The sequence below is a fragment of the Eucyclogobius newberryi genome, unplaced genomic scaffold (assembly GCF_026437365.1).
Source record: "Eucyclogobius newberryi isolate DKJ021-1_F unplaced genomic scaffold, fEucNew1.0.hap1 SCAF_15, whole genome shotgun sequence".
NCBI lineage: Eukaryota > Metazoa > Chordata > Actinopteri > Gobiiformes > Gobiidae > Eucyclogobius > Eucyclogobius newberryi.
The window spans coordinates 27,187,113-27,199,785 of NW_027315779.1; the positions used below are offsets into that span (position 1 = coordinate 27,187,113).

A 12,673-nucleotide genomic window follows, 5' to 3' on the forward strand; every position below is an offset into this window, starting at 1 on the left:
AATGAGTTTGGTGAATTTAGTTTTTCTAATTTTGTTGAAATCTTTTGCACATTTCATTTTAGCGTCTATTTTTTTTTGTCATAATTAGTGTGACATGCGTAGCCATAGCGATGACACTAACCTCCCCTTGTTAGACCAATGTTGGCGTTAGCCCAACCAACTTTATATTTGGTTTTATCTTCAGGAGTGGGGCCACTTTTTTGGGTATAAACGGTCTCTGTGTTAATTCGCCATGCAAATACTTTTTATATGCAAAGTTTTGGGGCGTTAATTCAGGACACACGCTCGTCTCGTTTAGACAAAAAATATATGTATTAATGTGGCAGCGCCCCCTGGTGGTAATGTCTAAATGCCATTAAACACCAAAGAAGAAGAAGATGAAGAATATCATGACATGATGACATCATGTCTCTTTCCCAATAGAGCTAACGATTGCTATGGCAACATTACGAAGTTCATAACAACATAACAATGTTTGATTTGGGTGCTCACGATTCTGGACACAACACAGGTGCAGATTTGTCAATCTCCACACCCCCTGACTATCCATATGGCCGTCATCTTGAATTGAAAATTAATACACGCTGAGTCAGCAACATTAGCCTATAATGTATCAATATTAACAGCACAGTTCAATATTTTAGGTTTTCTCTCAATAACGATACTTTTGGTTTGGATTTGTAAAAAAAAAAAAAAGGATTTCCTGTATGAAATGAACCATGGGAAAATAATCTTGTTTTACCTTACGAACAATACAAATTTTCTGGCAGTCTCTATGGCGATGTCATTGATTTGCCTGGAATGTTCTACAGTATGGCAACATATCTATCTCTATAGTCAAGCAAGTGAACCCATCAGGCCAAGTTACAGGTCAGATCTTTGGAAAGGCTACTCTGCTCACTGATTACATGCTGAGAAAACCACTATAAAAAGTTGAAGGAATGACACAAAATCAACAGGTAGACTTTTATTGGGACAGAAGCACTTAACTACAAAGCAGAGCAACATTTATGTACATCATTTCATATTCATAATACTGATGTAAGTTGTGCAAATGCATGACCAATGTGAGACACACTCAGTGCTTCTGGAACACAGAGGAGTGTCCCTGGTGAGGCTTTGCGTAAAGTACTTGTGCACATTTCACCAACAAACACGTGTATCTAAAGCAGTTGTCCCACAGAAAGCATTTTAAAAAGTAATATAAAACATTTGTAGAATGTTATTAGACAGTGTATAGTACAAATCTCAAAAGTAACACTGTTGACAAATTCTGCTCGTCAAGTAACATTCTGCAGACTGAACCCCCTCCACATGGTTCAGCTTCTTACTCCATTGTGTTTTCAGTGTTTGTTTTAGACCACGGCAGGATTCAGGTCACAATCGGCTGTAAAGAAATGGCCTGTGCTGACCAATAAGAGCCAGTTATCACTTATATGTGGTCTATGGTTGCCTAAGTTTGATTTTGACCAATGAGCTCCTTCATTTCGAGGACCAGACTCATGATGGTGCTCTATGTGACCACAGAATAAATCAGAAAGGCGAGCGTCTGCACTCACTCTTCAGTGCAAAAATAGATATTTCATGGTCAGTCTGCTGTGCAAAATAAATGTTATATTTAAAAAGGAAATAAAAGTCTTAAAACATCAAATTGTCAGCGTGTTGCTCTCGACTACAGAAGCTTGCTGTAGATGGCCACAATGAGCTCTTAAGCCAACAAGGCGCGGGAGAGCAGTATTGCACTCTGGTGATGTCCATGAGCTGGACTGAAGTGCACACAGCCAGGAGTGGATTCAGATAAAGTCACAGAATAAACCCTTAAAAATGCTTTGTCATCAGAATGTTCAAAATTCCGTAATGGAGGCGAATGGAGGCAAAAGAGAAATAGACACAACACATTTCCAGAGATGAATCATTAGCAACTCTGAATGATGTTCTTTAGAGAACATTTTTAGTATCCTTCTTTAGTTTGCTTCTCTGAAAGTACTATTTTATATATTGACAGTAATATTTGTGTTCAAACATGTAATAAATCTGTTTATGGAAAGACTTTGCTATCATCAACGCCCAAAACCACAACAGTCTGAGAACAGATTCAGACAGAGTGTGTATAATAACCACGTATTAAATAAACAAATATGTAATAGATATGTTTTCTAAAATCACAAACCACCTGGACGTTTCACCTTTCATGATATTCTCAGGTAAACGATGCTTTCACCGTTGAAATCGCATTATGTTTTGCTTCTCTTTTGCTTCCAGTTGCCTACATTCCGGACTTTAGAATGTATTTGTTCACAGTTACAGGATCTTTAGGCAGGTGAGTGATGACAAAGCTATCACGCACGTGTTGTGACCACGTTACTTGACCCTGACCACGTTAGTGCTGTGGATGGACTCCATGAGCGCGGCCAGCCGGCTGCACAGGTCGTGGGCCGCGTGCACCTGGATCTTTGGGGGGTCTTTGAGCACCACTGTTTCTGCTGAACAGTCCAGGACTCTGGGCAAGAACTCCCCCAGCTTCACCTGTAGAGACTCTGAGGACACACACAGACATACACGGTGTTAGACTCCAGGGGGCAGTACAAACACAAAGTAGGAATGGAGCTCAACACTTAACAAAAGTAATTAAAAAAACTGACTTCAGAACATTCTTCATGGGTGTAGATATGTTTAAAGCCATAACGTGGAACATCATAGCCAAAGGAACAACCACAATTTCCATTGAAACAAGTCGGAGGAGTACAAGTCAGGTTTGTGGAGATGCAAGCCGCTCACAGTAAGGACACAGGTTTTTATACACTTTTCAGATGGAATAAAAATATTAAAAAAGAAAAAGAAAAATATTTTATCAGAGTCTATTTTGTGTCTAAAAGTTAAGTAATGGAGCTTTAAATCAGTAATACAAAAGTAATTCAGCCAGAACATTATCAGTAAAAAAATATGTGTCCAAACAAGAATGCCAAGTTATTCTATTTCTTTTTAATCTTATCTTATTATCATTAAAAAAATAAATAATAATAATCTGATCATATTATTATCATTATTAATATTATTATTATTTAGCTGTAATATGGTCTATTGTCTGTACCTTAAGTTCAACAGTCGTGTAAATTCCTATTTGGACACTGTAAGTCATGTTAAATTGTATATGTAAATTGACTTGCTCCGTATTCCTTTGCGTACTGCCCACTTCCTACTCTCAGTCAACAACAAATCTAGACGCTGAGTTGAACGAGGCGTGCGGCACATTCGCCCTCGTACCGTCCATGTCGTGGCTGAGGCAGCAGCACCAGTGGCTGCGGATGCTCTCCAGGGTCTCTCGGTCGTCCTGGCTCAGAGCGGCGTCCCGGCTCATCAGGTGCAGACAGGGGATCACCGACTCATCCATGACAGCCAGGGCCTCCGTCACTTTGTCCTCCTCGCCGCTGCAGAACGACCGCGACGCGTTCTCGTTCAACGTCTGGGCAAACGCAGAGAAAGTCGCGATGGTGAAAACGTGAGAAAGTGTGGTGGGATTCTTAGATAATGTCGCCACCACCACCAGCAGCTATGTAACCCCAATATGTGAAAGAAATCTCCAAAATAAAAATCAATAGAGCAAAACTATTAGTGCAAATGGATAAGTGTTGTTGACATGATTATTAAAGTGACAGGAGTGATAACGTGTTGAGGGGAGTGGCTCAAATAGTCCGTGTCCAGGGTGAGAAGGGTGATCCGACCTGCACGTCCCAGAGTCCTGGAGACGTACAGGTCCTGCAGAGATAGACGTCTGCAGCCGATCACCTTCTCAGCAGAGGAGGTGATCAAACAGAGACTACTACTGCGCTGTAGTCTCTGTTTGTCCCTGGCTGTGGCTCCAGCGTACCACACGGTGATGGGAGGAGGTGAGGATGGACTCAATGATGGCTGTGTAGAACTGCACCATCATCTCCGCTCCTTCTCTCTCTTTCTCTCCTTTTTAATTTTTTTTTTACAGTACGAAGTAAAACACATACATCAAAAGTATAACTGCGAGCATAATAATTGATTAGAATAATAATGAGTCGTTAGTTGCAGCCTTAAATTCAGGAAAATAAAGCTACAAAGAGCCAGGAAAAACATAAATCAATACCTGTAACTATTTGTGTCTGTGTCAAATCCGTCTTTATTACGTCCAAACTATCAGTCAGTGCTGAAGCAGAATGTTCACCTAATGCTCGAGCTGGAGTCATTTCTGGATAACTGTCTGTAACGGCTCTCTTGGCGCTGTAACTCACCGTGAGACATTTCCTTCTGTAAACTGCGATCAGGGAATCGTCCACTCCGCGCTTGGGTCCGTTCTTGAGCAGCGTGCTGTTGGTGTCGTACGCGTGGGCCAGGTACGTCAAAGCTTCTCTCATTCTGACCGACGACAAGAGAAACACAGGCGTGACTTTAAAAAGGTGTTTTTAACTGAATGAGTGTGATTTAAATGTATGTAATGGTTATGTTCCAATCTAAGCAACCATCAAATGACCCTTATTCCCATTCAGTGTCAAGTTGAAGAACCTGCATTAAAGATGGAAGAAAGATTTGAAAGGTAATAAAATACCTTTCAAATGTTGTGTGTTATTTCTATATCGGGCCATATTTTTCAATCTGGAGATAGTGTTATTGTGGGCGCGGCGGAGCTCATTTTATCACATATGCATCGGCGCTATTAATGACAGCTGGCACTTAGGTCAAAATAAGAGGCGGAGTAAAGCAGCTGGACTTGGGCGTGGTCTGGTGTAATCTATGAATGGCCAGAATTGTAACAAATAAACTTCAAAACTATTGTACTTGAGTCGTGTTACTGTATGGAAGAGATAATCATAATACAACAACCTTCATGGGCATAAATAACACAAATAAGTTAAAATAATGAATACAGTCCTATCGTATGGGCATAATTCTGTGCAAAGCATCTCCAGGTTTTGGACCTGGTTTAGTCTGGGTTTAGTCCGGGCCCCTGGGGTGAAAGCGAGCTCTCCGCGCTTTGCAAAACAAATAAAGGTGAACCTGTTGTCATAGTGGCTCTGCAGCACACTGGTATACAGGATGAACAACAAAGGTGAAAGGACACATCCTTGTGGTGGGCCAGTGGAACTACAGATAAGCTCAGACAGTACTTCATTGACCCTTGTACTTTATATCCTTTCAGTTAAAAAGCTGAGAATCCTCCCCACAAGAATCCTGCTCAAGTTAAAATCAATGTATTAAAATATGGGGCTGGATGGTGTAAAAAGCTGAGGTGAAATCTACAAACAAAAGCCTTTGTGTCCATCCAGGTGGTTAAGATTCAATAAAGTAACACTGGCATCCTCAACCCAGGCCATGACCTCTGAGGCTGCCAACATCTCCCACAATTATCAGTCATTGGTTCAAACACTAGAAAGAGCCCTGCCATGCACCCTGCTTCACCTCTGCCTTGTGTGACTTAAACACAAACAGAACCGAGCACTCAGATCTGTTCATTTAGCTTGTGACGCATGTGAAACAAAAGAGCGTATTGGTCACCTATGCTTCCATTCCCACCGGTCAGTCACACCTATCAAAAAATACTGAGAGATGTCATTCTGGGAGAAGCGCAAACTCCAGAGCCCTGGGTACAAACGGTTTGGGTGGGCCTCCTTTGGGATCTTCTTGGCTGTCAAAGTGTGTGTTTTCTAAGTGAGTTGTTCAGTGAGTCTTTCAGTCCCACATTAGCTACATTAGTTACACGTTTCACTTACTTTCCGTTCTGGTAGTGCTCCAGGCCCGTGAGCAGGTACACAAAGACTGTCTTGAACATCCTGTAGTCCTCATGCCACTGCTTGCGATAGAAACACACACCAAATATGTTGATTCAAAGCACTCTTATCTGCAGATTAAACCTCAACACATTAAATTTTACATGAAAGTCCCCCATAGAACACTTTTAAAATGTAAATTGTAAGGCGACAGTACCAGATATTCATCCATATCCATGTCCTCAGGTTTGATCAAACGCAGCTTGGCTCTGGCCTCCCTCATGATACTGATGGCTCTGCGCAGACAGAGAAGTACAAGTAATTAGATGGAATAACGATGATGGCACTATGGCACATTTTTGGATTATGTATAGAAACTATGATTTAGCATTTCACAATTTCCTGCTGATGATAACATGAACAAATAAAGCTTGATCAAATGCACTAATTCATACAATGATATGGAAAAAAAGGATAAGTTATGTGATCAGCTTTGTTATTTAGGGTAGGTTTATGAGCGATATTGACAGAAATTAATGTTTTGTTTTTTAAATGTATTGTTTGAGGTTTAATTATCAGACAAATGCGAAATGTCTGTAAAATGAATCACAAAAGTGCAGACATATCCTGAATATACTGATCATCACTGTTTTCATTAATTTCATTTTTCAAGTTGCATTTTTATTATTTTTAACAACTGTATTATCTACATTTTGATATATTGCCCACCTCTCATAAGAACTATTATTTTAGTGAACATATTACGGTACATTCAGTGTCTCGATTGTAATCCAGACACTAGATGATAGAAGGGTGAGTAAGGACAGTTTCTCCTGTAAGAGCTCAAAACACAACTAAAATGTGAAATAGTCACAACAGATTGATGACAAATATAAAAGTCTACAACTCTGCTTTGTATTTAGTAAGTATTTGAGGTCTAAAAAAAGGAAATTCATGTTGTGGAAAAAAACAGATAAACAATAGGAACACTGCAGCTACGCCACATTTATCACTGATACAGACTTTGAGATCGCACACAATTCAACAAATTTACCTTTCTCTGCTTAAAAAAGTGCATATGAAAGGTTAGACTATACTTATTTACCAAGAACATAGTCGTTTTTCTCTCTCTCTATCTTTATAACAACCTAGACTTAGCCAGCAAACATGACGTAGGTAGAGGTATTTCCACAACTGTCAAACAAAAGCCATTTAAATCATACAATAGTTATGACTTGACAAATAATAAAACCTGGTAACACCTTTATTTTGTTAAAATCATGCTTAAACTGTGAAAAATATGTCTGTTTTGTGTAAATTGATTCTAGGCAACGGCATAGACGCTACCTTCAGTTCAGTTTTACCGTCAAAAAAGGGAATTTAAGCGAAAAACAAAAAAAGGTAAATTAAAAAGCAAAAGAAACACATTTAGTCAGTAAGAGCGGCCCATAATTCAGTCAGAATACTTAGGAGCATTTTTTGGATTAAAGAATGCAATGTCACGTTTGACCTCCATAAAAAGCTACCTCTCGTCGAAGCTGAGGTTGCGGTCGGTGAACTGCTCGAGCAGCGTCCTCTCGATGATGCGTTTGGGAGCTTTGTTCTGAAAGAAGTAGACGAGGCAGTGCTGCAGCCGGGAGTCCTCCGCGGGCGTGGCCTCCTCCTGGGACAGCTCGTACAGACGGTTGTACTCCTCGTGGAAGGCCTGCAGGGGGACGTGGGTGCGGTTAGACAGTGTTTGGGCACGGGTACACGATAATCCTGCAGTATGTGTCGCTTCATTGTTAACGATGACTCAAGGCAAATCCGGTATTTCAAAGTAGAGAATACAAATGAATGGAACTGGTATTATCAGGCTTTTGAATTTGTTATACAATTGTTAAAATGGTATGTAAGCAGCAACATTCTGATAATTATCCGTCTGATTAGTCACATGTCTTAAAGGTCCAGAAATCAGATAACGATCCGATTTTTGGAAATTAGGACAGAATAATTGTTAACTGGACAATACAACGCGTCAAACGACCTTTCATAACAAAGACATCAATGTTATTACATCAAAATGATTAAACTATTTCTGATTTGTATCAATAATACACTTAAATGATTTTGTAATTGTGACTTTATTTGATGTATTTATACCTTTTGTACTTATAAATTATAGTTTTACACCAATCGAGCAGGTATTTGTGGAGAAAACGTTGAAGAAATCAGATCAGTAGGAAAAAATGACAGGAAATGACATCACACTAGGGACACTCATTCCAGTCAAAATGTATGAATAATTTACACAAAGAAACAATAAAAATGTCCTAGTGATGTCATAGTGTGATTAATTGCAACAGGAAGTGAAATTCCAAAACTTAAAAAATGTGCTTTTTTAATCAATTTTAGCACAATTCAAAATATCTTGAAAAATTAAAAATATCTCGACTGCATTTAGTTCAATGAGTCTTCCGACCTGTAGGGGGCACTTTAACTCAGAGATATTCTCTATCTAGAAGCCTTCAGTCACCATATTTCAGCCTTTATTTGGCTGATTATTAGTTTAAAATGTGTAAATATTCTATGAAAATAATAGTTTGAAAGTGGAAAACTAAAATAGCGATAGTGACAGCCCTAATGGAAACATAAGTGTCCAAGAGGCAGATGACACGCTGACCTTGATGAGTCCCGCCTCAGGACCGTCCTGGTCAAAGATCTTTCGGGCCTTGGCGATGGCGAGGATAATTCCCTGCATGGCTGGGGTCAGCATCATCTGAAAGAGACGATCCAGGAGTTAGGACTGCACCGCTTTCTACTCTCAAAGTGAGTTGTTTACAACTATTCAGGCTGTTTTTGTGTCCAAATGTAGCCGTATGTGGATATCACTATAGCCTTTTGTTATGGTTGAGTTTCAAAATGATATAATACAAGAGAGAAAAGTATTATTGCATTATTGTCATACATAATAATCAGAACAACCACACTTTTGATGATCACCATGAGTCATGTTACAATTTTAATGTTAATATTTAAACCTAACTTAAAACATTCTATTTTGAACCATTTGCATATTATTATAATTATAACTTTATTTTCCTCCCAAAAAACACTATTATGTTTTGACTTGACATCTTGACGTTAAATGAAAGTCACCTTAAATTTGAATAACAGCAGTTATTCTGCTTTAGCGTTTAAACACTTGAATACTATTTGAAGTTTTGATTTTACCATTGAGACTGACACGACACCTTTGATTGAAATACATTTTCCACTGTTGTTGTTCTAATCCTGGGTTTTTTAAAGACTTCAGTTCCTCTTAATTCATCACAACAACAATTGGGTAAGTCTTTCTGATATGCTTCACACTTTAGGTCATATTTTGCCCCTGGAGGCAGCTGTAATGGGAGCCTTTTCCAGGGCCAGGGCACTATTTTGTTTCCTTGACGCCCTTAACGCTGGCGTAAAGAGGCTGGACTTGTCCGCTGGAGGCTAGAGTGGGATGGTGCCAGTCCATATATGGAAATAGTGTTTGATCCAATGCCTCATATAGAGGCAATGAAAGAAATGAGCAATTACTATGTTTGATTTTCCATTTTTCAAGGTGTTCCCAAAATTTTAAAATAAAATGTACAAAATAAATATTAAAATGCATCCTCGGACCCTTAGTGCTCGGTGGGATGGTGCTGGTCCGGAGTGCGGGAGAACGGAGCACACGCTGTGGTCAGCTCAGTCTGATCGTATGTGATGATCTCGTGTCAGTCTGTTTTACGCAGACTGGGACAGGGATTTTGAGTGAATGTCATGTGACCGGGGGGAAATTCCAAATAGACGTTCCTCTCTAAGCTGAGCACCTGAGTCTGCAGGTCCAGTCAGGCCCAGACTAACAGGTCCAACAGAACACAAAGAGCTTTCAAGGCCAATTCACACTTCATAAGAAGCAAGAGCAAGAACTCAAGACCCGCCCCCTGTGATCCGCGACAACTGTTTCCATGCCGTTTCTATGGATATTATTATCACAGATAGCTCAGTTGAGAGATGTGTATTAAGCTACATAATGCTGTATTACAATCAGTCGTATATTCACAGAGAAACGAGCCAAACGAGGAAGGGAATTTAGACGCAGCAAATAATATGTCAATCTGCCGAGCGTGGACGTACGAGACGTGGTCAGCATCTTAAAACCTGTCCAAACCTGCCCTGCAACAAGATTTCTTGTCCCGGTCCAACCCGAGCTGTGCGTCAAAACACAACCCGCGCATCATTAGTGTCCGCATCGCTGTGCTCTGAGTGCGGGTCGTGTGTCAGGCGAGACAAAGGGTCAAGTTGCTTTACTCAACCTCATATTTTGGCATAATCAAGCCTCTTGTCTAGGATTTCACCCTGCGCTGTCGTCAGTTGAGCAAACTGGACACAAGATGTGACGCAATGAGTTCTGCTGCGCCCACGTTAACGCTAACTTCGGGGCAATATACGGCCCATAGTCTTTAACATATTGTATTTGAACCAACATAACAACAGATTCTCCATTATTGCAAAGAAACCTTACATGAAAATTAAAACAAATATTGTTCCAACTACAAACCTCTTCATTGTAGCCGTCTGCGTCTGCTCGCACCATGATGCGGCCCACGTTGGGGATCTCCACCTCGGACACCTCGTTCTCAGGCTGCTGGCGCTCTGGTGGGGCCTCCCGCTGCTGCTGGGTTTCCGCAGCGCTGTTTGACTCCTCCTGGTCCTCAGCAGCAGCAGCAGCAGCAGCAGCAGCAGCAGCAGTAGAAGAAGAAGAACCAGTTAGGGCCCCCGCAGTGCTCTCCTCCTCTGCCTCCTGGAGCTCTGATGATTCCTTTGTGTCCACTGTGGCTTCAGGAACCTAAAGACACAACACAAACACATGCTTTTTAAACCTTTGATAATAGTGCTGGAGCTGCTCATTCATCCCCAGAATGACTGGATTCAATTATTCATGAATGTAGATGACAAAATATAATTGGAATAATTGGAAGACAATTGTTGGAAGTACACAACTAGTTTTTATTGGCAAGTATTAGTTAGCGAGTTATTTTTCTTTTGTTACTATGAATTTGTATTTGTATTGTGCTCTTATCATTAAGTGTTTATTTCTAAAGTTGTGTATATATTCAAATATTCTGTTATACACACCTACACACACACACACACACACACACAAAAGTGAGAAATTATAAAAACATTGCTATCAATTTAAAATTTAAATATTTTGTTTGTAACCGTGGAGCCACTGTTGCCTGAAATTGTAACACATACTCCAAAAATGAAAATAATTAACAGAAAGGTGCACTATGTAACTTTTCTGGTGGATGGTCTGCTAGTTCTTTTTAAACCTTATTAAGAATCAGGTACGTAAAATGCTAATGTTATTGTTCTGTATGGAAAGCTTTGGATGTTTTAAATGTGCTCTTTTAAATAAACAATAATTGTTGAAGGATCGATAACTGACAATTGTGACTAAATTTAGTTTAACCTTTACATTTTAAACGCGTCAAGGAGAACTGACACAAAGACTGAAATAGTCCTATGTGAACTGACAAACTAATACAAGAATCACACATATTTCATGTTTATGCAGAATAAAACCAGATATTTTGTTGCTTGTGGAGGAAACGACTTCTAAATTGCAGCTTTTGCCATGTGCTAAATTGCGTTTTTGATCCGATTGCTATGAATCACGCAGAACTAACTTTGTATTGTGCATAACAAAACTTCCTGAGCATTGAAACCGTTCACGAGCTGGCACAGACATCAGACGATACTTCCTCGCTCTTGGCCTTTACCGCATCTCGACCGCCGCATTTCTGAACGCCCTGTCGCTATGTTAAGTAGTAACATTAGCTCCATGACCCATATGTGCAGTCTGTATTTACACGACCTGGTATTTCTGACCTATATCTGCCCGGGGGAGCGAGGGGAGTGAGGGGGGACGGTGGTGGCCCGCTGCTTTACCGTGTCGGAGCCCCGGAGGCCCTGGCCCTGGTCCAAAGTGTCGGAAGCTTCTGGAGCGTTGTCTTCGTGTTCGTCATCGTGGTCGTCGTCACTCTGGCTCTTGGACGGCTCGGCGGGGTCTGGTGCGGCCTCTGCGGTGGGAAATGATGATTTTAGAGGAATGTCCCGGTCAGTGCTAATGTTTACGCGCAAAAACTGTCATAAACTGTCAAAAAACGTCATTAATTAATTAGAGTGCATATGAAAGGTCTTCATGTTTTTCTAATTATGACTTAGTTTGGTGGTATACTAAACCGTGGTAACTATTTATCATAGTTTTGCATCTGTGATGTTGCAGTTTGCGAAGACGTTTTTAAAAATCAAACTTCAAAATGACAGAATCCCTCTGTGATGTCATCAATATGTGACATGCCATTGAAAATACAGAGACAATTTACACTTAAATGATAAACCTTTCTGACCGTTTAAATGATCATTAAACAAAATAAAGGTGTTATATGGTATTATTGTTTGTTAAATCATGACTGTTGTATAAATGATATGGATTTTGGCTCTACAAATATAATTCTTATCATATTATTATTAGTATTAGAAGTTGAATCAGACACAACGCTTCTACCAGTTTAAAGGTGCATTATGTAACTTTTCACCTGAGATATTGTATTGTTCCTTTATCTGCAGTGTGTTCAGTATTGCATTACTCTTATCCATCTACAAGGAGGCAAGTCACAGGTCAGATCTGTGGAGAGGCGACCCCGCTCACAGTAGAGGCTGGTACACATTACAGGACTTTAGAGATGATTTTTAAAAAGCGCAGACATTTTGGATAAGAATCTTTTTTCTTTTTCTCTATTTAATGGACAGGACAGTGCAGCGTGAAATGGGGATGAGAAGTTGTTCCAAGGTATATAATCATTTTAATTGAATAAATACAGGGTAGAAATGTTTATTTAAATACAGCAGAACATTCCAGGCAA

At 40.0% G+C, this 12,673-nt stretch overlaps 1 protein-coding gene across 1 annotated transcript in view; it reads right to left on the reverse strand.

Annotated features, from left to right (window-relative positions):
* Nucleotides 1-952: 952 nt before the first annotated feature.
* usp28 (ubiquitin specific peptidase 28) overlaps nt 953-12,673 on the reverse strand; it is a 31,135-nt gene continuing 19,414 nt past the window's right edge. The window contains exons 18-26 of the mRNA XM_072446907.1: nt 11,697-11,827; nt 10,300-10,587; nt 8,395-8,490; nt 7,259-7,437; nt 5,950-6,028; nt 5,736-5,815; nt 4,260-4,383; nt 3,265-3,463; nt 953-2,537 (exon numbers count right to left, since the gene is read on the reverse strand). Coding sequence (XP_072303008.1) covers nt 2,362-2,537; nt 3,265-3,463; nt 4,260-4,383; nt 5,736-5,815; nt 5,950-6,028; nt 7,259-7,437; nt 8,395-8,490; nt 10,300-10,587; nt 11,697-11,827 — 1,352 coding nt within the window. The 3' untranslated portion in view covers nt 953-2,361. The remainder of the gene's footprint in view (nt 2,538-3,264; nt 3,464-4,259; nt 4,384-5,735; nt 5,816-5,949; nt 6,029-7,258; nt 7,438-8,394; nt 8,491-10,299; nt 10,588-11,696; nt 11,828-12,673) is intronic.